Source organism: Mixophyes fleayi, chromosome 7, assembly GCF_038048845.1.
Source record: "Mixophyes fleayi isolate aMixFle1 chromosome 7, aMixFle1.hap1, whole genome shotgun sequence".
Classification (NCBI taxonomy): Eukaryota; Metazoa; Chordata; class Amphibia; order Anura; family Limnodynastidae; genus Mixophyes; species Mixophyes fleayi.
The window spans coordinates 154,239,719-154,267,681 of NC_134408.1; the positions used below are offsets into that span (position 1 = coordinate 154,239,719).

The following is a 27,963-nucleotide window of genomic DNA, read 5'->3' on the forward strand; positions in this document are numbered from 1 at the left end:
CTATTATACTCCTGACACTATTATATCCTGACACTATTATACATGCTTCTTACCTTTGCAGTGCAGCAGGAAGTGATGGTTTAATGGACTGAACTTTGCACTGAAGTAGGAACATTGATCTCTCGGGAATCCACAGGACAGACACTGACGGTTTAGTAAACCAAATATCGATACACTGGAAACAGAACATTAATGTGACAAGTTACTAATATAACAAATAGAGCAATATCCACATATTCCCTTCTGTATCTGCACACGTCTCTATACGTGTCTGCCAAGGACATGGTAACATCTCAGCCCCGCCTCTGCGCATCCCAAATTCAGCCCCGCCTATGCGCATCCCAAGCACAGTTCGTCCGTCTCCCAGATCCCCAGCTCAGCCCCAGATGGAGGTTCCGGTACACACTATATACCGGTGATATTACTACATGTATGATGGAAGTTCCGGTACACACTATATACCGGTGATTTTACTACATGTAGGTTCCGGTACACACTATATACCGGTGATATTACTACATGTAGGTTCCGGTACACACTATATACCGATGATATTACTACATGTAGGTTCCGGTACACACTATATACCGGTGATATTACTACATGTATGATGGAGGTTCCGGTACACACTATATACCGGTGATATTACTACATGTAGGTTCCGGTACACACTATATACCGGTGATATTACTACATGTATGATGGAGGTTCCGGTACACACTATATACCGGTGATATTACTACATGTAGGTTCCGGTACACACTATATACCGGTGATATTACTACATGTATGTTCCGGTACACACTATATACCGGTGATATTACTACATGTATGATGGAGGTTCCGGTACACACTATATACCGGTGATACTACTACATGTATGATGGAGGTTCCGGTACACACTATATACCGGTGATATTACTACATGTAGGTTCCGGTACACACTATATACCGGTGATATTACTACATGTAGGTTCCGGTACACACTATATACCGGTGATATTACTACATGTATGATGGAGGTTCCGGTACACACTATATACCGGTGATATTACTACATGTAGGTTCCGGTACACACTATATACCGGTGATATTACTACATGTAGGTTCCGGTACACACTATATACCGGTGATATTACTACATGTATGATGGAGGTTCCGGTACACACTATATACCGGTGATATTACTACATGTATGATGGAGGTTCCGGTACACACTATATACCGGTGATATTACTACATGTAGGTTCCTGTACACACTACTGCAGGTTATGTTTCTACCTGTAAAGTTGTCGTCCTCTTGGGGAATCTTCTGTGCTCAGGAAATACCTGGTAAAGATAATCACAATCACATCACTATAGATACATGTTTTCTGGTGACTTTGTTTTTTCACAGCCGAGCCTGGTGCGGGGAGTATAAGGGGTAATGAGAGATGTATTTAGTGGCCAGGGTTTGGGAACAGAGCATTGTATACCAGTTGTCCTATGCAGTATATAACACACAAAGTGGCTACTTACAGCTTCTGAGACGGCTCATCATATGCCAGGATCTTAATGACTTCCCAGCTCCCCGAAGTGAGATGTCGGATGCTGACCTGGTCCGTTCTCACCTGTAAAGATCACAATGTCAGGAATAGCAGCACTGGGAAACAGATGGATAATGCACCAGTACTGGATGTGACGGAGACTATAATACACCCCAGTGAGAGGATATCAGCACAATCCCTGGGCACAATCCCTGGAGCACAACCCCCGGGGCAGAATCACCAGGCACAATCCCCTGGAGCACAACCCCCTGGGCACAATCCCCAGGGCACAATCCCCGGGTACAATCCCCAGGCACAATCATTAGGGCACTATCCCCTGAGCACAATCCCCTGGGCACAATCCCCAGGGCACAATCCCCAGGCACAATCATTAGGGCACAATCTCCAGGGCACAATCCCCGGGTACAATCCCCTGGGCACAAACCCCTGGGCACAATCTCCAGGCACAATCCCAGGGTACAATCCCCAGGCACAATCATTAGGGCACAATCCCCAGGGCACAATCCCCTGGGCACAATCCCCAGGGCACAATCCCCGGGTACAATCCCCAGGCACAATCATTAGGGCACAATCTCCAGGGCACAATCTCGGGTACAATCCCCTGGGCACAATCCCCTGGGTACAATCCCCTGGGCACAATCCCCTGGGCACAATCCCCAGGGCACAATCCCCGGGTACAATCCCCAGGCACAATCATTAGGGCACAATCTCCAGGGCACAATCCCCGGGTACAATCCCCTGGGCACAATCCCCTGGGCACAATCCCCTGGGCACAATCCTCAGGGCACAATCCCCGGGTACAATCCCCAGGCACAATCATTAGGGCACAATCCCCAGGGCACAATCTCCAGGGCACAATCCCCGGGTACAATCCCCAGGGCACAATCTCCAGGGCACAATCCCCGGGTACAATCTCCAGGGCACAATCTCCAGGGCACAATCCCCGGGTACAATCCCCAGGGCACAATCTCCAGGCACAATCCCAGGGTACAATCCCCGGGTACAATCCCCTGGGCACACTTAGTGTGTTATGCTTTTTTAGTCATCGGTCAAACATGTGTTTTAGCTCTCTCCGCGGTACTAACAAAAGCTATTCTGTGTTATTTATTAATGTGGAAAAGACAATTTCCAACTCCTTTGTTAATCACAGGAAGGGAGCTTTTATGGGATGTGATACAGGCCGTAAATCACAGAGAATTGGTCGGTGTCAGTTCTATTGCTGGAGCAGTTTAATGAAGTGCGAGGTCGCTGGGTCAGACAATACGATCAGGGGTCTCGTACTATGGGTACGACGTTCCCCCACACAGGAATCCCATGTACTCATCTTCCTGTGCTGACATTACAATGTGTCTAGAGGGACACAGAGCGCAGACTGAGAAACCTTCATGTTACAGCACAAAACATTTATTTATTCATTACCCAGATTATCGTCTCAGCATGACGAGGTGACCAATATGGGCGACAACATTATGCCGACTATATCCTATGAGTCCAGGAACACATGCAATGCCCTATATACCCCAAACATCACATGGGGACAGGGGTCTGACCTCAACAATGTCAGACTGACAACCTTTCCTATCTTGTCTGGGAGTAACCAGCGGCCTGATCGTATTATATGTCTGGAGCGGGAATACACAACACACAGAGCGTGAGAACTGCGTCCCGGGATACTGAGCAGATGAATTGATACTGATTTGGTTTTAAAACTCAAGGACTAAAACTTTCAGAGATAAATCTTAAAATCCAGTCTGTGGAAATCGGGGAGATGTAATAATGAAGAAAGGTGTAAAAGAAACACAACAAAAGAAGTAATTAGATAACTCAGATCCGGGAGGTGAGCTGGGGTGTGTCCCACCCCTTGGTGTGGGCGGTGGGGGTAACAGGGTAACAGGGTACAGGGGTATTTCCCTTATTAAATCCAATGTTTTATTTCCTATTTCTCTAGGATACAATCTCATGGTGTAATGTTTCTTTCCTCTCATATGTCGCTATAGTAACCGTATAATAACTCCTTTCAGGAATATATCTAATTATTGTACGTTCCCTGTTACTGAGCAGAGGAGCCCAAGGTTAGTACTCTTCTCTGGGGCCTCGGATTACACAACATTTAATCCCGGTGAAGGAGAATTCTGACCTTCCTGTGTCTGTCTCTGCTCCTGGCAGTTTCCTATTGATTGTGGGAGAATAAATCTACAAGGTCATCAGATAGAGAACTCCCATCACAGACACCGCGACACAAATCCAGCTTACAGCTTTATTTGTGGTAAATATTATCTAATAACGGTGCAGCCTGGCGCTCACATCCCAGGAGCCTTTGCACCGAGTGGGATCGGGTGTAAAACACTTATTATTTGGGTGTATTATTAATGTTTTACTCATACCTTCTATTTCTTATGTTTAATGGAAACATTGCTGGAAGAGATACAAATAGTAGCCCTGTCTCTACTCTCATTTCACAGTATTTTATCACATTAACTTGGGAAATGTGTAAGAGATACATATAATAAATAAATGAAGTATTATTAACAGGTGACATTTATAGTTTTTATATAGTTCTTTTAGGACTTTATATCCCACATAAGTGTTGGACGTATCCTGCAGTGTCTGATAGAGCAGAGCGGTCCTAGACCCGTATTCATCACCAGACGTATCCTCACATCCGCTCCTGGCTAAGTACGGACGTGCGCCTCCAGATTTACGTATGTAACAATATACAATAAATAAAAATATGTTCGTTTTACGAGCCTTAATGCCGCCATCTTTATAAACCTAAGAATGAAAGTTAATGTGTTTGAAACTTCTGCCAAAGAAATCTACATCTGTATCGTTTAACCAGTGAAATGCTAAACCGTGTCTGGTGAGTCCTTGACCATGAAAGGGTTAATCTGATGTCACAGCTAGGAAAGAGCGAGCGCTATCATTATTCGCATAGCGCCACCATATTGCGTAGAGAACGCTTCATTGGGATTTTATGCACATGTTGATATTCCTCACAGGAACAACAGACGGTTTGTATATAATAATCCGGGAAACGCTCCGTTCTATAATGTTACAGGATATGAGAGAGTGAAATAAGCAGATCTGAATAATCAGACGTCCCCTTTAGAACTAGTAAAGAGAACTATGGAGGGGCAGCACGGTGGCTCAGTGGTTGGCACTTCTGCTCACAGCACTGAGGTCGTGAGTTCAATTCCCAACCATGGCCTTATCTGTGTGGAGTTTGTATGTTCTCCCCGTGTTTGTGTGGGTTTCCTCTGGGTGCTCTGGTTTCCTCCCACACTCCAAAAACATACTGGTAGGTTAATTGGCTGCTAACAAATTGACCCTAGTCTGTGTGTCTGTCTATGTGTGTGTGTGTGTGTATTAGGGATTTTAGACTGTAAGCCCCAATGGGGCAGGGACTGATGTGAATGAGTTCTCTGTACAGCGCTGCGGAATTAGTGGCGCTATATAAATAAATGGTGATGATGATGATAATGACGGCGCTGCGGACGCCTTGTGGCGCCTTATAAATAAAAATGAATAATAAATAATAATAATGATGAAGGGCCGAGCGTATTACACCAGGATCTAATCTCTCACCTGGACACTGAACATGGCAATATGGTGGAACTCTCCGCGCCCCCCCTGCTTCACAGGTACCGTTAGGAAGAACTTGCTGCCGTCCTTAGAAAACACAGGTTCCTCATTCTGTGGACCACAAGATCGGCAAAGGTTAACTGGACAATGACTCCGCCCACAGCGCTCTTTATATTATTGTTATTATTGCTGACATAACACAAAGAGCACTATGGGCGGAGTCAGAAGTTATGTCAGTAATAGCAACAATAAATAACAAAGAACGCTATGGGCGGAGTCAGAGGTTAGGGTTATTATTACTGACATAAATTCTGACTCTGCCCATAGCGCTCTTTATATTATTAATTGTTGTTATTATTACGAATATCTTTTGTGACTCCGCCCACAGCGCTCTTTATATTATTCATTGTGGTTGTTATTACTACCATAATCCCATTTATTGTTGTAATGAACTGAAGGTGTCAGGTTCTTAGGAGGATCTACAAATACACAACTGTAACGGAGGAATTATAATATGTAATAAAATGTTATTCGTGGTTTAGTAATCGGTTCACTCATAGGCAGAGTTGATATTAATAACTGAATTACAAAACATTCCTCATATAAATCAGTTATTCCTGTGCTGGGTGTTACCTGCTTTGAGAGCCAGACATCAGACACTATTTCATATTTCTGCAAAATAAAATATTTCATTGATTAAAAACGGTTTTGGTTTTCAGATTTGTTGACTGACAATTTATGGAAATGTTTAATGTATAATCAGACATGAACCCCCAGACTACACAACAGAACAAGGATGGCCATCTACTAATATTTACTAATACAATGACATCTCTGCCACTGAGAAACAAAAGATACATTTACACAAAGCATCATTTATATTCTTCTAATACCCAAACGATATCTTTATGTCTCACGCATTGAACAAAACAAACAAATATATCCGTCTGTATATCATGAACATTCATCTCCACTCTGCGAACATAGAATAAATACCAGAAACGTTAGTCATTATGTATGTAAGATACTATGAGAATGATAGAAATCTGGGATAATGTTTCATGTTTGTTACTAATAGAAATAATTATAGTATTACTTTAAAAATATATTTGTTCTATTCAGTTAAACTAATGTAAAATATAACACTTGTACCAGAAAACATTAATTTTCCTGATATTAAAAGAAACGCAAAAGAACAATACACCTATCGACCCTTTTAATTTAAGAACATTTCCAGAGTGCTGAATACTTTCATTAATGTGACATCACAATATACAGAGCACAAGAAAACTTGTGAGTGGACAAGAGCAGAGGTGGATTGACTGATCGATAACTGACTGATGACCGATTGATGACTGACTGATGACTGATCGATGACTGACTGATTGATGACTGACTGATTGATAGCTGACTGACTGATGACTGATCGATGACTGACTAATGACTGATCGATGACTGACTGATGACTGATCGATGACTGACTGATGACCGATTGATGACTGACTGATGACTGATCGATGACTGACTAATGACTGATCGATGACTGACTGATGACTGATCGATGACTGACTGATGACTGATCGATGACTGACTGATGACCGATCGATGACTGACTGATGACTGATTGATGACTGACTGATTAATAGCTGACTGACTGATGACTGATCGATGACTGACTGACTGATGACTGACTGATCGATGACTGACTGATGACTGATCGACGACTGACTGATGACTGACTGATCGATCACTGACTGACAACTGATCGATGACTGACTTATCAATGACTGACTGACCGATGAATGATCGATGACTGACTGACTATGACTGATAGAAGACTTACTGATCGATGACTGATCGACGACTGACTGATCGATGACTGATTGACGACTGACTGATTGACGACTGACCGATGACTGATGACTGATTGACGACTGACTGATTGATGACTGACTGATTGATTGATTGACAACTGATCAATGACTGACTGACTGATGACTGACTGATCGATGACTGACTGATGACTGATCGACGACTGACTGATGACTGACTGACTGATGACTGATTGACAACTGAATGATCGCTGACTGATGACTGATGACTGATCGACAAATGACTGATCGTCAACTGACTGATCGATGACTGACTGATCGATGACTGATTGACGACTGACTGATTGATTGACAACTGATCGATGACTGATCGACAACTGACTGATCGACAACTGACTGATCGACAACTGACTGATCGACAACTGACTGATCGACAACTGACTGATTGATGACTGACAACTGACTGATGACTGATTGATGACTGACTGATTGATTGACAACTGATTGATGACTGACTGATTGATTGATTGACAACTGATCGATGACTGACTGATTGATTGATTGACAACTGATCAATGACTGACTGACTGATGACTGATCGACAACTGACTGATCGACAACTGACTGATTGATGACTGATTGATGACTGACTGATGACTGACTGATTGACTGGGTCTTCTAGCTTTTAGTAGTGGATGGAGCTAAATTACTGGAAATAGTAGAGCTTAGAGATTGGCGGTATTGCTGTACAGAACTCACATTAGACTAAATATTAATTCAATTGTTCCGTAGTCTCCTCAGCCCAGAGCAATACATGTACTATGCAATAGTAGAGAGGTTATATATACAGTACAATTTATAGGGGTACCCTGCACCCTCTCAGCCCCACTTACTCCAATGCTCCAGACCTGGGAACTCCTACTGGCTGATAGCCGCTCCACATTCTCTCCTACTGTCATGAGCCGCCGCGGTACTCACAGCCGCCGCCGCTCGCTTCCTGCCCGCTCTGGAGTCCCGGCCGTCACCATGACGACCGGGACGTCATTTCCCGACCATTGCCAGGGCAGCGGCCAGACGCCTCTTCAGCGCTGCGTCCCGGCGGTGTTGGTAGCCGGGCGCATGCGCGCAACAGATAGCCGGCAGGCTGATCTAGTGAGGAGGGCTGGGTTTGCAGGCATTGGCCTGCAGCTGTGTGTTTCGGGGTCAGGCCCTGATTGGCCCTGTTCTGTCTGAGCAATTAGCCTGCAGAAGTGTGTCAACTCCTGATTGGTTTGTGTGAGTATTTAAGGCAATGAGGTCTGCTGCCTCATTGCCGGTTATAGCGTCCAGTCTGCCTGTCAGCTAACCTGCTCCTGCTCCTGTTTAGTATTGGTGAAAACCTGTTTGGACTGATTACCTGTGTATGACCCCTTGCCCGCATTTTGACCCTGCCTGTGTATCCTGTGACCCTGACCTTCTTGCCTGTATCTGGACCTTGCTACCGTTCTTGTGACCCTTGACCCTGGATCGTGTATTGGATTCCCTGTCTGCTGCCGGCCCTTGACTCTTGCCTGGACTTCACTCCGCTTACCTGGGTTCCCCCTAGTCGGTACGCACTTCACGACCCTCTGCTAGTCTGCGGCCAAGTCTGTCCCCACCACTAGAGGCTCCAGTGAACACCTGACTGGCAGAGCAGACTACGGGTTGTGCTGTACTGGCTAGAGCGGTTCCTAACACCTACATAGAATCTCTTTAGACTGTTTTATTATTTGCTGATAGCATTGAGTTTCCAGTACTAGATTCAACTCTATCACCAGCCACAAAGAGGACAACGAGCTGGTACCAATCAATAGACTGATTACAGCTCTGTGAAAGGGGTCTGTACGGTCCCCTGGACCATCAATGGTCTGTAGTTTAAACAGGCATAATATACGTTTAGTTTACTCTGTTATAGAGTCAACCTCCCATGAAACAGTTAATATGGAGTATAACAGCTATTTACCGGCCTCTCTGGGGAGGCTGCTTAATGGACTCTCTGCCTCCCAGGCTGCTGAGCCTGAAACAGTCACTTGTCTGAGGTTAGAGGTCAGACTCAGAGTATAATAAGCTGAACAAATCCTCTTCATTCAGCCCTGATTGTCATTCTGTTCCCACACAGGGTGTGACGCGGGAACACTAAGTGTCACTGGGCACTTGGAGGAGACAGATATTAGGAAGGATGAATCTCTCTATATATTCATTTCCCAAATCTCTCTCAAAAGTATTATTATATTTTATAAATAAAAGACAACAATACAGCAGACAATGACTTGATTTATTACTGCTGAGTGATTGTCTCTTCTCTGCTTCCAAATTGTCAAATAATAAAAATATATTACAAAACGACTCTGATTGTAAAGACAGGAACAGGCTGCATTCTGGAACTGAATCTTCATACATTTATATATACATTATATTCATATATACTGTGTATTATTGTGATGTCCCAGGATCAGCATTGTGTTATCCCCAGATAAAGAGATGTAGATACCCACTGTGTGATGCTGGAGTGGAAAGACCACAGCAGCTTCATTATGACAACGTCATGTTAATATTGAAAACAATAATATAGAGGAACCTGAGGGTCACTGGAGTTGTAACGTTTTTACACACAGACATAAAACAGATGATATCTGTGACCAGAAGACAACCAAGCTCACATTTCCCCCAGTTACCACCTACACGACTCAAAGCGGCCTCTCTGCGCCACCCATAGGGAGCGAGCACTAGAGGTAACTAAAACACCACAGTTCATCTAAGATGATAATCACCTCCGCTACAGCTCCAAGGACCTGCAAAATAAACTGCCAGAAAAGCTCTACTTCCTAATAAAACAGAGAGGGCAGCATGGTGGCTCAGTGGTTAGCACTTCTGCCTCACAGCACTGGGGTCATGAGTTCAATTCCCGACCATGGCCTTATGTGTGTGGAGTTTGTATGTTCTCCCCGTGTTTGTGTGGGTTTCCTCCGGGTGCTCCGGTTTCCTCTCACACTCCAAAAACATACTGGTAGGTTAATTGGCTGCTATTAAATTGACCCTAGTCTGTGTGTTTGTGTATGTTAGAGAATTTAGACTGTAAGCTCCAATGGGACAGGGACTGATGTGAATGAGTTCTCTGTACAGCGCTGCGGAATTAGTGGCGCTATATAAATAAACGGTGATGATGATTATGATGAGGGAGGAAAAATGTCCCCTTTCCTGTGGTTGAGACTGCTGATCCTTAAGTAATCTCTACCCAGATCCCTTCAGTGTCATGTGCCCCCCCCCCCCCCAGCCCTGGCTAGTGCCCTAATAGGGTCCCTATTATATATATTTGTAATATACTGCGATACCATCAACATGCAATTTTATTCAACATGCCACAAAATATATAACATTTTAGGAATCTTGGTTCAACAATATGCAAACATAAATTGACACAACACATAGGTCACTGAATAAATATATCCCACTTTAAATTTAGGCACTGTGCTTCAGTGAAATGGATTTCACTGGATAGGAGACGTTAGGAGACAACCAGTTGCTATGAGTTAATTAGACCATTAAACTAAATGCTGTGGCAGCAGATAATATAGAACAATCAATCACAATACTTTTAGTGCAATTATACCGATTATACTTATCAGACAAAAATCAGTAAAGATGACATAAGTGTTGAAGTCAGCAAATTGGATAAAGTCATTTCAATTAAAATCGAGCAAACTTGGTTGTCTTTGTTTGAAAAGATGCGTACGGTACGCTACGGCGTGGCATCAACAGTATTTAGTCTTTTGCATACATTCGCACAAACACGCACACTTGTAAAATAGTACACATTAATGGTAGTTGCAACACATAGTCATTTCTCTTAAAATATAGTAGTATTTATGTGTAATATTATGAGTTATATGCATATCAGTAAAACATATGGTACACGTTGAAGGAATCAAGTCATGTGTGGTATCATACTTATCCCCTTCGCATTTCCCACTGTCTGGTTCACTTTTCGAAGGAATTGCAGAGTGCATATGCAAGTTATTAATGTTATGGCATTATGGACTATTATGATGAGAACTCTTGGCGGGAAGATCAGAGCCCTTCCCATGGAGAGATGACCCCCTCCTTTGGATTCCTGAGCTTAAACTAGCCTATGATCTACAATCCCCTGGACCCTCCTGATGCCTGGACCAATAGAAGCAAGCCACACCCTTTGCATTGTTTTACTGTATCACTGTTTGCATATAAGCAGCAGCTCCTCATCTAGTGTTCAGACATCTTGTCCCCAGACTTCAGGATTGAATGACTGTACACTGGATCCAGAGAGCCTGCGATAAGTAACGGCTGTACTTATTATTATTTCGCTAAGATATATCTACTGCTACTTTTTGAGAATAAATCTTTGTGCGTTGGAAACACAAATCGAGATTCGACAATCGTTATTGGATAGCGACAAAACGCTCTTAACATAAGGATTAATCCAGGTTGTTCAGGTTAGATGCTTTCTAGTTCACTTTATGATATACAGAACCCAAGGGGGTAAATTATAATCCACACGTTTAAGCAAAGTTTTAGCTGACACATGAAACTTATTTACTTGTACAAGGTGAAATCAGTAATCAACTTGACGCATACATGAATCCTGACTCTGTAAACAACAGCAGTTCTGCACAATAACATTTTCCATTGTAAAGGACAGTGTCCACTTACCAATCTGTCTAATGGAATAAACAGCTCTCTCCCAGCAACTGTAGAGTTAAACAACTTGCAATTCTCTCATCAGCAACCATTTTAGGCAGTTTCACAATATAATCAAACTTCTGCTGCACTAAAAACAAACTGTTGTGATAAATTATTGCTCTCTATGTCCCAGTCAGCTTGCAGACAACTTTAACTACAGCAAATTTGGCTGGAACAAACTCTTCCTTTAGCCAGTGCTATAACACCTCTCAATAGCAATATTACAGTCCTGGACTGAGGTTTTAATAACACAGTTTAATGTCTCCGTTGACGGGGACTTTAGCTGCAGGCTCCTCCTTACTCACTTTCTACGGCTTGCCCGTCGCTGCAGGTCTTCAGCATTGGCCTGCCAGGTTCTCTTCCATCAGAAGTCTGGTTTGGCTTCCTGTGTTGTTTAGCAGCTGTTCTGAGCATGTACAGAACTTTCTATTCCATTCATTCTGAAAGTTTCCTGCTGAGGTCACCAAGAAGCACCTACAGTCACTATAAAAGGGACCTTCGGGAATACAGCCTAAGTACCTGACACTGACCTCTGGCTTTAGACCCTTCCTTCTGCCTTAACCCTTTGGTATCCTGTTTGGTGACCTACTATACTGTGTATTGACCTGGCTTCGGTTTCTGAACCCGCTCTTGTTTATTCCTTTGGCACCCTGCTTCCTAATTTGGCTATTACTGTGCACCGACCCGGCTAAAACAAGTGGACTTGCTTCTGTTTCATCCAATGGAACTTGCTTACTGACCTTTACTTATCATTACTGACATGAACTACATACTGGTCACTCTGCAGTCTGGAAATCTCCTAACTTGACCACTGCTACCTATATCCGTACACGCCCTGGACATTCAGTCTCCTGATATTAACCCTTTAAGCCTATACTTTCTCCAAGTCTCCTCAGTATTGGTCAGACCAGCTGGGACTCTGGACAGTGACTTTATTATCATGACATTAAGTCTTCAGTTTTCTTCACATCTGTTTCTGTGTCTGGAAACTGCATCCCAGAAATTATCACCTCTAAAGTATCACAGATCACTTTTAGCTAAGCTTCATCAGGAACTCCTTTCTGACCAGCCAACTTTCAGGCTTGGGGATCCGATCGCCAGAATAAGGTAATATACATTATTATTTATACTGTTATCATGACACTCACTTAGATAACTTCAACATAGCAAAGCAAAATAAATGTATCTGTCTTCATATGTGTCCTGCTGACATCTCCTGGGCAGTGGCAAGTTAGGTCTTTTCCTATACTGCAAAGGTGCTTCTATCTGGGCTGGCTGCACACATCCCTCAGGACAACAATTCAGCCATAATATTCAGTGGCTCTTGGTTCAAAAATCCCCCATTAGCTCAGCCAGCAGTCACATACATCACTTCTCACAGTAGCCAGTCCGGTTTTGGCTCCTCCTATTTTCCAGAAGACTCTCATGAAACCTTCTAGTTCATTTATTGCAGTTTGCCCATCCCAAAAAGTGATTTGCAGGGTATTACATATTCACCAGAAGAGAGAGAACAGTGCCACAGAGGACACTGAGAGGATCCTGTTATCTTTACATGGATAACATTGTTACTGTACATGTACTGTTACAATCCTCCAGTACAGACACAGCCGATGTCTCCTGTGTTACACTATATTACTGCAGGGATAACATTGTTACTGTGTGTGCTGATACCAGGATGTTAGGATCGGCACCCAGAGTAAAGTCCTGGTATCTCGGGGTTCAGTATCACACAGACATGTTTGTATTACTCAGTATGGTTTTATTAATGTGTTTGTTCCCAATTGTAAAGCGCTACGGAATTTGCTGGCGCTATAGAATAGATGATGATGACATGAATGTACTTTTACAAGGAAGAAAGAAACTCTAAGAGGAATAGTTATAGATCAGACTTGTAAAGAATAAATAATAGGTAGAACTGAAACCAGCTGCACTCGGCCTCCACCAGGTGACATGAAGAACAGATATCATCCTGACTCCACCTAGCGCTCCACACCCACAAACTATGTGAGAGATGCAGGGTCCAGAGACTGGGTAAAAAGATTGGGGTCATTAATTGGACCTTCTGGAACTGAAGGTAGATGAACCTTTTGTAGTAATTTCCTGATTATGGCAGATAGGACCTATATCCCTACATATGTTCCCCCTCACATGGTCTCTATGGCCGGCAATACTGCCCAATCCACTCACATGAGACATGTAGCCATGAGCGTGTCCTCATGCTTTAGACATGTAACGGAACTTACTTTAGTGCAGGCTCCCGTGGTTGTCTCACAGACAGTGAGAATTGAGATGTTCTGCAAACGGTTCAACCATCTGACCACAGTTCTGGTGTTACTGATCCACTTCACCATTGTGATGTAATAGTCCCTGGAAGCAGAACATTGCATTGTGTTACATTATCCATATAGTATTATATACAACCTGCTGCATTATCCATATAGTATTATATACAGCCTGCTGCATTATCCATGTAGTATTATATACAGCCTGCTGCATTATCCATATAGTATTATATACATCCTGCTGCATTATCCATATAGTATTATATACAGCCTGCTGCATTATCCATATAGTATTATATACAACCTGCTGCATTATCCATATAGTATTATATACAACCTGCTGCATTATCCATATAGTATTATATACAGCCTGCTGCATTATCCATGTAGTATTATATACAGCCTGCTGCATTATCCATATAGTATTATATACATCCTGCTGCATTATCCATATAGTATTATATACAGCCTGCTGCATTATCCATATAGTATTATATACAACCTGCTGCATTATCCATATAGTATTATATACAACCTGCTGCATTATCCATATAGTATTATATACAGCCTGCTGCATTATCCATATAGTATTATATACAGCCTGCTGCATTATCCATATAGTATTATATACAGCCTGCTGCATTATCCATATAGTATTATATACAGCCTGCTGCATTATCCATATAGTATTATATACAACCTGCTGCATTATCCATATAGTATTATATACATCCTGCTGCATTATATATATACAACGTGGCATGCGGACGGCAGTTGGAGAAAGCTGTACACTGGATCAGCTCTTTGCCCAAGATCCCACTTTTCATTCTTCTCACAAATATAAAACTTTGGATATTTCTGAATACTGTTGGCAAATGTCACAACTTCATACTGAATAACAAGGCTGGATCTTCAGAGCTACCATCTCTGTCCAGCTGTGGGACCCACAGAGCTCAAACTGTCATTGTTGTTTCAACATATGTTCACCTGCCCACTGAGCTCAGTTGTGTTTGCTGTTACCATCTCTGTTTGGCTGCTGGACCCTCTGCTGCACCCAACTGTCAGCATCGTCCTGGAACTTATCGTGTCAGAGCGGCAGAAACTGCCTACTCTATTAACCCCAGCCAGGGGGCAGTAATGTATCCTTCACCTCTTCCATTGCCCTGCACAGTTTGGATCAGTTGTTCCTTTCCACTCTCTCATTACCTACCACAGCTAATACACATTCATTCACATTTCTCCATCATGCATCTACTCAATTTACAGTCTCTCCTATTCATTATCACCATACTTTTCTTCAAACTTCTCATCTTTCTCCCCTATTATGATTTCCTCCTCACTACTTCCCTCCTCACTAGTCTGTACATGAACTGTTTTGTCTCCTGCACCCACCACACTCACCAACCTACATAAACAGGAATAAACCTCACACCCACAAATCCTCCTCACATGTCCTCTTCCTCACCCTGCTCCTTCTCACGTCTGCTGGTGATATCTCACCTAACCCTGGACCCCGTACAATCTCCATTCTCCGCTCACGCTCCTCGCTCCATCCCAAACCTTTCCATCCATCCTGTACTTCCAATCCCACCAACCTTATCCACATATCTCCACTACCCTCTCTTCCCCTCTCCTGTGATCTATGGAACACCTGATTTATTTCTAACAAACTTACATCCATTCATGATCTATTTATTTCTAAATTCCTCAACCTCCTCACCATTACAGGAACCTGGCTCACCTTGTCTGGCACTACATCCCCTGCATCTCTCTCCTATGGGGGTCTCTCCCTCAGTCACACTCCCCCAGACCAGGAGACAGACAAGGTGGTGGAGTAGGCATTCTACTCTCTCCAAACTGCACCTTCCAAGTCATACCCTCTGAAACCTCCCTCTCATTCTCTTCCCTTGAAGTCCACACTATCCATCAATTTTATCCTCTCCACCTTCGTGTTGCTGTCATTTATCACCCCAGGTTCAGTTTCCCAATTCCTAGACAACTTTGTGGTCTGACTCACTTATTTCCTATCCTTTGACCTGCCTACACTAATAACAGGCGATTTCAATATACCCATTGATAATCCCACTGTCTCTTCTGCCACTAAACTTCTTTTACTTACTTCCTCCTTTGGTCTCTCCCAATGGACCTCATCTCCTACCCACTGTGATGGGCACTCCCTTGACCTTGTCTTCTCTCGTTACTGCTCCATCTCTAGTTTCACCAACTTAGCCTTCCCACTCCCCAACCACAACCTCTTTCCTTCGGCCTCACCTTACCTCATGCCTTCTCCACTGCACCCAAATCCACACGTACACAATGGCACCTAAGTACTCTTAACTCAACACATGGATGTCCTAATACTACCTAAAGCGCAACATGTCCAAAACAGAACTTATTATCTTCCCTCCTGCCAGAGTCACCACCTGCCCTCAAATCTCCCTCACTGTCAATAGCACCACAATTTCCTCAGTCTCCCAAGCCCGCTGCCTCGGTGTCACACTTGACTCCACTCTCTGCTTTATTCCTCCCATCCAGATTCTCTCCAAGTCCTGTCGAATACACCTTAAAAAAATTGCCAGAATACGTCCATTTCTTACTCAACATACTACCAAAACACTTATCCATTCTCTCAACATCTCCCATCTTGAATACTGCAACCTCCTGCTATCTGGTATTCCTGACACCCATATATCCACACTTCAATCCATCCTAAATGCTGCTGCAACACTGATCTTCCTCTCTCGCTGCTACACACCTGCTTCACCACTTTGCAAATCCCTACACTGGCTCCCTGTGTCCTCCAGAATCCAATTCAAATTACTCACCCTTACCTACAAAGCCCTCAAGAACACCACCCCTTCATACATCTCACATCTCATATCAAAATACTCTCCCTCCTACCCTTAGATCTACCTCTGACCTGCGACTTGTCTGCTCTCTGGTAACCACCTCTCATTCCCACCTACAAAACTCCTCCCATGCTGCTCCCCACTTATGAAATTCCCTACCACGCCCAGTCATGCTTTCCCACAACCTTCAAATCTTTAGACATTCTCTAAAAACTCAACTGTTTCTTAAAGCTTACCTTATCCCTGATGATACTATCCTCACAGCTGTCTCAATCTCCACTCTAAGCCACTCCACTGTAAACTCTCTAATGAGCAGGGTCCTCCATAACCTTTGTTTTCGTGTCTGTATTTATTTTGTCTGCCTTGTATGTCCCTGTTTTATGTATGTCCTTTTTTTCCCTATTGTGGAGCACTGTGGTGCCTTACAAATCTAGGATAATAATAATAATAATTATCCATATACTGTTATATATAGCTTGCTTCCATATCCTTATAGTATTATATACAGCCTCCTTCTAAAGCTATATAGTATTATATATCCATATAGTAATCTAGAGGATATCATAGAAAATATATGAATTCTTCATACTGTAACCATAAATAATTAGAAAGTACCTGGATCGCAGGCTCTCAGGTGGCATCAGCTCTAATGTATGTGTTGGTCCATAGAGATTTGCCACAAATAATTTAATGGAGGGATTAGTCTGTCCTGCCTGTGGGAAAGAGAAAGGAAGTTATGATGCATTGTGTTATTTACTATCCCTCATCACTCTCTCCCATAATGCATTGTGTTACTTACTATCCCACATCCGTCACTCCCATAATGCATTGCACTAATGATTGGTCCATCCAGCAGTTCTCCTTATTGTGTGGTCTAATGATCTCTCTAGAACTACTGAACCCCCAGTTCCCATAATGGTTCATATCATGTTACAATTGTGATCCTTATAATATCTTCCTTTTTTTTCACTTCACTGAATTTAATACTTTTAATAATTTATTTACAAATCTCTGTGTTGTTCTGTGTAAGTTCCTGTACGTTAGATGGGACATATGACTGAGCAGTATCGGTTATTACCTTGGGATATGGAAACTGCTTTCCTGGGGGATATAAGCTTCCAGTATACTGAGGGATGATCATGTTAGGCACCAAGCTGTCATTTATCATGAGGAACGCCAGCCTCTCGCCATCAGGAGACCACCAGTGAGCAACATGACTGCGCAGCAGCTCCTCTGAAAGAGATGGATCACCAGATTCAGCTCCGAGCATCCTGCAATGTGCTTCAGCCATATATAGGAATGTACACAAACCATCATATCAGTCTGTTCTCTCACTCAGCTTTTCTGCAGTCCCGGCATCACCCCCCAGCCCCCAGAGCACTGAGAGGGACAGATCAGATAGTCACCCCCCCCCCAGAGCACTGCGAGGGACAGATCAGACAGAGTCACCCCCCCCCCCCCCCGAGCACTGAGAGGGACAGATCAGGCAGAGTCACCCCCCCCAGAGCACTGCAAGGGACAGATCAGACAGTGTCACCCCCAGCCCCAACCCCAGGAGCACTGAGATGGACAGATCAGATAGAGTCCCTCCCCCACCCCCAGGAGCACTGAGAGGGACAGATCAGACAAAGTCACCCCCCTCCCCCAGCCCCCGGAGCACTGAGAGGGACAGATCAGACAAAGTCACCCCCCTCCCCCAGCCCCCAGAGCACTGAGAGGGACAGATCATACAGAGTCACCCATCCACCCCCCAACCCTAGGAACACTGAGAGGGACAGATCAGGCAGAGTCACCCCCCCACCCCGAGCACTGAGAGGGACAGATCATACAGAGTCACCCATCCACCCCCCAACCCTAGGAACACTGAGAGGGACAGATCAGGCAGAGTCACCCCCCACCCCGAGCACTGAGAGGGACAGATCAGACAGTCACCCCCCCCCCCCCCCGAACCCCAGGAGCACTGAGAGGGACAGATCAGATAGAGCCCCTCCCCCAGCCCCCCCAGAGCACTGAGAGGGACAGATCAGATAGAGCCCCTCCCCCAGCCCCCAGAGCACTGAGAGGGACAGATCAGATAGAGCCCCTCCCCCAGCCCCCAGAGCACTGAGAGGGACAGTTCAGATAGAGCCCCTCCCCCAGCCCCCCCAGAGCACTGAGAGGGACAGATCAGATAGAGCCCCTCCCCCAGCCCCCAGAGCACTGAGAGGGACAGATCAGACAGTCTCACATACATTGTTCACACTCCCAAGCTGACTTGCTGAGCACACTCACATACATTGTTCACACTCATGGGTGTAAACGTCACTGTTCTCTTAACTCAGATTTATATGTTATCATTAGTAAGTGTTGTTCACGCGTATTCATCTCATTACTGATTGTAAAATAAAGCCATATATTATCTCGTATATGAAGAGCGTGGATGACATGATAAATGAAACTGGACAAGTTGTAACTGGCAATGAATTATCTTGCTGACGGCATAAAAATGTAGAGATAAATGATTGTTGTCATAGTAGAAATCTGGCCCTATCCATCATGGACAAGCAGTTTAGTGCAAGGTCTCTAAAGTTCCTGGAGTGTCAGCTTCTAGGTCACTATTCATGAACTGCACAAAGATTGGATTTGAAAAGAGAAGATTTAGCTCACCCTCGTAAAGCCAGTCAGAGAGTCCATTGTATATTATTCCTTCTTTTCCAGATGATGTCAGCCTTAAAGAACTGCTCTTTACGTCTGGCCGATAATAAATGTTATTTTCAAAGATAAAGACCTAGAAGAAAGTCATCACATTATATATCGTACAAATGGAAATTATCCCTAAATTGCATAATACAATCTATAATAATAATGCATGGGTAGAATGGTGGCTCAGTGGTTAGCACCTCTGCCTCACAGCACTGGAGCCATGAGTTTGAATCCCAACCATGGACTTATCTGTGTGGAGTTTGTAGGTTCTCCCCGTGTTTGTGTAGGTTTCCTCCCACACTCCAAAGACATACTATTAGATTAATTGGCTGCTTTTAAATTGACCTTTCTCTCTTGGCCTGTGTATGTTAGGGAATTTAGACTGTAAGCTCCAATGGAGTTCTCTGTACAGTGCTGCAGAATTAGTGGCACTATATAAATAGATGATAATGTATATTAAAGGTCATTTATGGATTGTTAAAGAAGCAAATACCCTTCTGTGATGTCACTCGCTTACTTTTGGGCAAGTGTGCATAAATTTGCAGAAAGTGCAATCAGCAGATCACGGTGGTGGTGTATGCACTGCAGGGCCGCCATCAGGGGGGTACAGGGGGTACTGTTGTACTGGACCCGGGCTCATCAGGGGGCCCGGTACAACAGCACAACACAGACTTACCTGGGGGCCCACTGTCTTGCAGTCCGCTGGTCTCCGCTACTCTGTGCTAATGTCTTCAGCCTGGTTGTCACCGTGACAGCCAGGCACCAGAATGCGATCGCAGGGGTGGAGGAATCATTCCCCTGCGATCATGTGATCTGCCTGTGACCGCCAGGCAGCTGCCAATCATGATCGTAGGGGAATCATTGCTCCGCCCCTGCGATCATGTGATCCTTCCTTGTCACTGATGGTGTGGTGTGACCTGACGTCACACCACAGTTCCCGCCGCCGCAGAGGAGGAAGAAGAAGAAGAAGGAGCAGAAGAAGAAGAAGCAGAAGAAGAAGAAGCAGAAGAAGAAGAAGAAGGAGCAGAAGAAGAAGAAGAAGCAGAAGAAGAAGAAGCAGAAGAAGAAGAAGCAGAAGAAGAAGACGAAGCAGCAGAAAAAGAAGCAGAAGAAGAAGAAGAAGCAGCAGCAGAAGAAGAAGAAGCAGCAGCAGCAGAAGAAGAAGGAGCAGCAGAAGAAGAAGAAGCAGCAGCAGAATGAGCAGCAGAAGAAGAAGAAGCAGCAGAAGAAGAAGAAGAAGCAGCAGCAGCAGAAGAAGGAGCAGCAGAAGAAGAAGAAGCAGAAGAAGAAGAAGAAGAAGAAGCAGAAGAAGAAGAAGAAGAAGCAGAAGAAGAAGAAGCAGCAGAAGAAGCAGAAAAAGAAGAAGAAGCAGAAGAAGAAGAAGAAGCAGCAGAAGAAGAAGCAGCAGAAGAAGAAGAAGAAGCAGCAGCAGCAGAAAAAGGAGCAGCAGAAGAAGAAGCAGCAGAAGAAGAAGAAGAAGAAGAAGCAGCAGAAGAAGAAGGAGCAGCAGAAGAAGAAGCAGCAGAAAAAGAAGAAGAAGCAGCAGAAGAGGAAGGAGCAGCAGAAGAAGAAGCAGCAGAAGAAGAAGAAGCAGCAGAAGAAGAAGGAGCAGCAGAAGAAGAAGGAGCAGCAGAAGAAGAAGGAGCAGCAGAAGAAGAAGCAGCAGAAGAAGGAGCAGCGAGCAGCAGCTGCAACACCTCTAACTGTAAGTATATTTTAAAGATTTTATTTTTCAGGTTTTTCTGTTTGAGGTGGCGCTCATTGGGGAGGGGTCGCTCATCGGGGGGGGGGTCGCTCATCGGGGAGGGGGGGCGGCCCCCGTCATTTGTACTGGGCCCCATGATTTCTGATGGTGGCCCTGATGCACTGACATGCAGGACAGGATAAAGATGTGGAGATGGTGCATTTACTGGCGCGTTGCAGGAGGGAGAATCCTGGTGCCAGAGAAGGGATCTCGTCCCTATACTTGTATGAAAGCAAAAGTGTAACTTGAAGACTGCATTGCCGAAACTTCCCACATTGTATTTATAATTTTTTCCTACAGTATAACTGTAACCAGTCTGTAGATTTTATGTTCTAACCAGGGACATACCGGAGGATGATAGATACAGTTTATTGTTTATAATATTCCCACTCCATATTTATTATTATTCTCCTTTATTTATAATGCACCATCATATTATGCAGCACCGTGGATATACTCCCATTGGGGTACAACAGGTGCCAGGAAGAATTAGTGTTAATGTCAATATTATAAACTGTATTTGGCAAATTGTTATGTTTTGTCCATTAACATATTAATAATATGAGACACAATTGTGCACTGTATATATCACCCATCATTATATATCTATCACCAACCATAATGTATATATCACTCACTGTACTGTATATATCACCCATCATTATATATCTATCCCCAATTATCTACTCACAATTTTGCCTAAGAACACAGCCATGAATAAAGAATGGAACCAAAACATCCTCCAAGAGCAACTTCTCCCAGCCATCCAAGAACAGTTTGGTGATGAACAATGCCTTCTCCAGCATGATGGAGCACCTTGTCATAAGGCAAAAGTGATAACTAAGTGGCTCGGGGATCAAAACATCAAAATTTTGGGTCCATGGCCAAGAAACTTCCCAAACCTTAATCCCATTGACAACTTGTAGTCAATCCTCAAGAGGCGGGTGGACAAACAAAAACACACAAATAATGACAAACTCAAAGCATTGATTAGGCAAGAATGGGCGGCCATCAGTCAGTATGTGGCCCAGAAGTTGATTGACAGCTGTCAGGGCGAACTGCAGAGGACTTCAATTAAAAGGGTCAACACTGCAAATATTGACTCTTTGCATAAACTTAATGTAATTGTCAATAAAAGCCTTTGACACGTATGAAATGCTTGTAATGTACATCAGTATACCATAGCAACATCTGACAAAAAGGCCTAAAAACACTGAAGCAGCAAACTGTGAAAACCAATACTTGTGTCACTCTCAAGACTTTTGGCCATGACTGTACATATCACCCTCACACAATAACATATCATTTGCACAAGTTATTTGTTTACAAACAGTGATAGTGTCTGTGATATTGTCATGTACAATTTGAGGATAAACTTTTAATAAACTGTTTCCAAGCACCGTTCAATTACATACTGAAGCTTTCACTGCAGAGTTTGCCAACTAATGACACTCTCGTCTGCATCCTGGCTGATTGCAATTAGTGCAGATTACCCAGATTCCTTTCCTGTGTTTTGGCAGATAATTGAAAGTCTCTCCGGTAGCCCAGACACCAGGCATTGTGTGATGTTCAGCTCTCCGCCTAATGATTTCTAACCTCTCATTCATGACGATAAGAAAGTAAATTGAAAAAGGCACCAGGTGTAACGTGGACGTGTATCCTATCTGCCAGGAACTGCCTGACACATTCTGTGCAGCCAGGCTCGTCCATCCATCAGCACATTGGTTGCATAATTCCCACAACATTAATGCATTTTATATCCTCACTGCATGAGGAATCATCTGGTAACACCTGGACAATCCGCCCATTCCAAATCTCTGGCCTTCCACCAGCTGACAGATCGCTAACATGAGGAAAGTGATATTTACAGTGAACACTGGAATATGAATAAAATGCTGTTATGAAGTTGGAGAATGTTGTGTTACAACAAAGAAATGTCCTCACAGAGACATCTCCCTTCTTACCCAGAGAATGACATATTTATCTTTATATGGAGAGAAGAGACGGACATCATCTACATCACTTTCTGCAACATCCCTTGTTAGGTTCTTCTGTAGAGATCTGTTACTGTCTCCCTACAGTATGGACATCATTAACATATTCTGTGATTTACTGGGAGTTAGAGCTTCTTGTACAATAAACTGTGCATTATATTCATGTGTGTCTGTGGATGTAGTGGGAATAGAGGCGTCCAAGTGTCTGTGGATGTAGTCAGAATAGAGGCGTCCAAGTGTCTGTGGATGTAGTCAGAATAGTGGAGTCCCAGTGTCTGTGGATGTAGTCAGAATAGTGGAGTCCAAGTGTCTGTGGATCTAGTCGGAATATAGGCGTCCAAGTGTCTGTGGATGTAGTCAGAATAGAGGCGTCCAAGTGTCTGTGGATGTAGTCGGAATATAGGCGTCCAAGTGTCTGTGGATGTAGTCAGAATAGAGACGTCCAAGTGTCTGTGGATGTAGTAGAAATAGTGGAGTCCAAGTGTCTGTGGATATAGTCAGAATAGAGGCGTCCAAGTGTCTGTGGATGTAGTCAGAATAGTGGAGTCCCAGTGTCTGTGGATGTAGTCGGAATATAGGCGTCCAAGTGTCTGTGGATGTAGTCAGAATAGAGACATCCAAGTGTCTGTGGATGTAGTCGAAATAGTGGAGTCCAAGTGTCTGTGGATATAGTCAGAATAGAGGCGTCCAAGTGTCTGTGGATGTAGTCAGAATAGAGGCGTCCAAGTGTCTGTGGATGTAGTCGAAATAGTGGAGTCCAAGTGTCTGTGGATATAGTCAGAATAGAGGCGTCCAAGTGTCTGTGGATGTAGTCAGAATAGAGGCGTCCAAGTGTCTGTGGATGTAGTCAGAATAGTGGAGTCCCAGTGTCTGTGGATGTAGTCAGAATAGTGGAGTCCCAGTGTCTGTGGATGTAGTCAGAATAGAGGCGTCCAAGTGTCTGTGGATGTAGTCAGAATAGAGGCGTCCAAGTGTCTGTGGATGTAGTCAGAATAGTGGAGTCCCAGTGTCTGTGGATGTAGTCAGAATAGTGGAGTCCCAGTGTCTGTGGATGTAGTCGGAATAGTGGAGTCCCTGTGTTTGTGGATGTAGTCGGAATAGTGGAGTCCAAGTGTCTGTGGATGTAGTCAGAATACTGGAGTCCAAGTGTCTGTGGATGTAGTCAGAATAGAGACGTCCAAGTGTCTGTGGATGTAGTAGAAATAGTGGAGTCCAAGTGTCTGTGGATATAGTCAGAATAGAGGCGTCCAAGTGTCTGTGGATGTAGTCAGAATAGTGGAGTCCCAGTGTCTGTGGATGTAGTCGGAATATAGGCGTCCAAGTGTCTGTGGATGTAGTCAGAATAGAGACATCCAAGTGTCTGTGGATGTAGTCGAAATAGTGGAGTCCAAGTGTCTGTGGATATAGTCAGAATAGAGGCGTCCAAGTGTCTGTGGATGTAGTCAGAATAGAGGCGTCCAAGTGTCTGTGGATGTAGTCGAAATAGTGGAGTCCAAGTGTCTGTGGATATAGTCAGAATAGAGGCGTCCAAGTGTCTGTGGATGTAGTCAGAATAGAGGCGTCCAAGTGTCTGTGGATGTAGTCAGAATAGTGGAGTCCCAGTGTCTGTGGATGTAGTCAGAATAGTGGAGTCCCAGTGTCTGTGGATGTAGTCAGAATAGAGGCGTCCAAGTGTCTGTGGATGTAGTCAGAATAGTGGAGTCCCAGTGTCTGTGGATGTAGTCAGAATAGTGGAGTCCAAGTGTCTGTGGATATAGTCAGAATAGAGGCGTCCAAGTGTCTGTGGATGTAGTCAGAATAGAGGCGTCCAAGTGTCTGTGGATGTAGTCGAAATAGTGGAGTCCAAGTGTCTGTGGATATAGTCAGAATAGAGGCGTCCAAGTGTCTGTGGATGTAGTCAGAATAGAGGCGTCCAAGTGTCTGTGGATGTAGTCAGAATAGTGGAGTCCCAGTGTCTGTGGATGTAGTCAGAATAGTGGAGTCCCAGTGTCTGTGGATGTAGTCAGAATAGTGGAGTCCAAGTGTCTGTGGATGTAGTCGGAATAGTGGAGTCCCAGTGTCTGTGGATGTAGTCGGAATAGTGGAGTCCCTGTGTTTGTGGATGTAGTCGGAATAGTGGAGTCCAAGTGTCTGTGGATGTAGTCAGAATACTGGAGTCCAAGTGTCTGTGGATGTAGTCAGAATAGAGACGTCCAAGTGTCTGTGGATGTAGTAGAAATAGTGGAGTCCAAGTGTCTGTGGATATAGTCAGAATAGAGGCGTCCAAGTGTCTGTGGATGTAGTCAGAATAGTGGAGTCCCAGTGTCTGTGGATGTAGTCGGAATATAGGCGTCCAAGTGTCTGTGGATGTAGTCAGAATAGAGACATCCAAGTGTCTGTGGATGTAGTCAGAATAGTGGAGTCCCAGTGTCTGTGGATGTAGTCGGAATATAGGCGTCCAAGTGTCTGTGGATGTAGTCAGAATAGAGACATCCAAGTGTCTGTGGATGTAGTCGAAATAGTGGAGTCCAAGTGTCTGTGGATATAGTCAGAATAGAGGCGTCCAAGTGTCTGTGGATGTAGTCAGAATAGAGGCGTCCAAGTGTCTGTGGATGTAGTCGAAATAGTGGAGTCCAAGTGTCTGTGGATATAGTCAGAATAGAGGCGTCCAAGTGTCTGTGGATGTAGTCAGAATAGAGGCGTCCAAGTGTCTGTGGATGTAGTCAGAATAGTGGAGTCCCAGTGTCTGTGGATGTAGTCAGAATAGTGGAGTCCCAGTGTCTGTGGATGTAGTCAGAATAGTGGAGTCCAAGTGTCTGTGGATGTAGTCGGAATAGTGGAGTCCCAGTGTCTGTGGATGTAGTCGGAATAGTGGAGTCCCTGTGTTTGTGGATGTAGTCGGAATAGTGGAGTCCAAGTGTCTGTGGATGTAGTCAGAATACTGGAGTCCAAGTGTCTGTGGATGTAGTCAGAATAGAGACGTCCAAGTGTCTGTGGATGTAGTAGAAATAGTGGAGTCCAAGTGTCTGTGGATATAGTCAGAATAGAGGCGTCCAAGTGTCTGTGGATGTAGTCAGAATAGTGGAGTCCCAGTGTCTGTGGATGTAGTCGGAATATAGGCGTCCAAGTGTCTGTGGATGTAGTCAGAATAGAGACATCCAAGTGTCTGTGGATGTAGTCGAAATAGTGGAGTCCAAGTGTCTGTGGATATAGTCAGAATAGAGGCGTCCAAGTGTCTGTGGATGTAGTCAGAATAGAGGCGTCCAAGTGTCTGTGGATGTAGTCGAAATAGTGGAGTCCAAGTGTCTGTGGATATAGTCAGAATAGAGGCGTCCAAGTGTCTGTGGATGTAGTCAGAATAGAGGCGTCCAAGTGTCTGTGGATGTAGTCGGAATAGTGGAGTCCAAGTGTCTGTGGATGTAGTCGGAATAGTGGAGTCCCAGTGTCTGTGGATGTAGTCGGAATAGTGGAGTCCCAGTGTCTGTGGATGTAGTCGGAATAGTGGAGTCCAAGTGTCTGTGTATGTAGTCAGAATAGAGGCATCCGAGTGTCTGTGGATATAGTCGGAATAGTGGAGTCCAAGTGTCTGTGGATGTAGTCAGAATAGTGGAGTCCCAGTGTCTGTGGATGTAGTCGGAATAGTGGAGTCCAAGTGTCTGTGTATGTAGTCAGAATAGAGGCATCCGAGTGTCTGTGGATATAGTCGGAATAGTGAAGTCCAAGTGTCTGTGGATCTAGTCGGAATAGAGGCGTCCGAGCGTCTGTGGATGTAGTCAGAATAGAGGTATCCAAGTGTCTGTGGATGTAGTCAGAATAGAGACATCCGAGTGTCTGTGGATGCAGTCAGAATAGAGGCATCCGAGTGTCTGTGGATGTAGTCAGAATAGAGGCGTCCAAGTGTCTGTGGATGTAGTCGGAGTAGAGGCTTCCGAGTGTCTGTGTATGTAGTCAGAATAAAGACGTCCAAGCGTCTGTGGAAGTAGTCAGAATAGAGGCATCCGAGTGTCTGTGGATGTAGTCGGAATAGAGGCGTCCAAGTGTCTGTGGATGTAGTCGGAATAGAGACGTCCAAATGTCTGTGGATGTAGTCAGAACAGAGGTGTCCAAGTGTCTGTGGATGTAGTCGGAAAAGAGGCGGCCGAGTGTCTGTGGATGTAGTCGGAATATAGGCGTCCGATTGTCTGTGGATGTAGTCGGAATAGAGGCATCCAAGTGTCTGTGGATGTAGTCAGAATAGAGACGTCCAAGTGTCTGTGGATGTAGTAGAAATAGTGGAGTCCAAGTGTCTGTGGATATAGTCAGAATAGAGGCGTCCAAGTGTCTGTGGATGTAGTCAGAATAGTGGAGTCCCAGTGTCTGTGGATGTAGTCGGAATATAGGCGTCCAAGTGTCTGTGGATGTAGTCAGAATAGAGACATCCAAGTGTCTGTGGATGTAGTCGAAATAGTGGAGTCCAAGTGTCTGTGGATATAGTCAGAATAGAGGCGTCCAAGTGTCTGTGGATGTAGTCAGAATAGAGGCGTCCAAGTGTCTGTGGATGTAGTCGAAATAGTGGAGTCCAAGTGTCTGTGGATATAGTCAGAATAGAGGCGTCCAAGTGTCTGTGGATGTAGTCAGAATAGAGGCGTCCAAGTGTCTGTGGATGTAGTCGGAATAGTGGAGTCCAAGTGTCTGTGGATGTAGTCGGAATAGTGGAGTCCCAGTGTCTGTGGATGTAGTCGGAATAGTGGAGTCCCAG

The 27,963-nt window shown here is 44.3% G+C and overlaps 1 protein-coding gene across 1 annotated transcript in view; it reads right to left on the reverse strand.

Annotated features, from left to right (window-relative positions):
* DPP10 (dipeptidyl peptidase like 10) overlaps positions 1–27,963 on the reverse strand; it is a 227,408-nt gene that overhangs the window by 36,942 nt on the left and 162,503 nt on the right. Inside the window, exons 8-16 of the mRNA XM_075181255.1 lie at positions 19,473–19,593; positions 17,905–18,059; positions 17,442–17,539; positions 13,939–14,062; positions 5,763–5,801; positions 5,133–5,240; positions 1,519–1,610; positions 1,282–1,329; positions 54–175 (exon numbers count right to left, since the gene is read on the reverse strand). Of these exons, the coding sequence (XP_075037356.1) occupies positions 54–175; positions 1,282–1,329; positions 1,519–1,610; positions 5,133–5,240; positions 5,763–5,801; positions 13,939–14,062; positions 17,442–17,539; positions 17,905–18,059; positions 19,473–19,593 (907 nt within the window). The remainder of the gene's footprint in view (positions 1–53; positions 176–1,281; positions 1,330–1,518; positions 1,611–5,132; positions 5,241–5,762; positions 5,802–13,938; positions 14,063–17,441; positions 17,540–17,904; positions 18,060–19,472; positions 19,594–27,963) is intronic.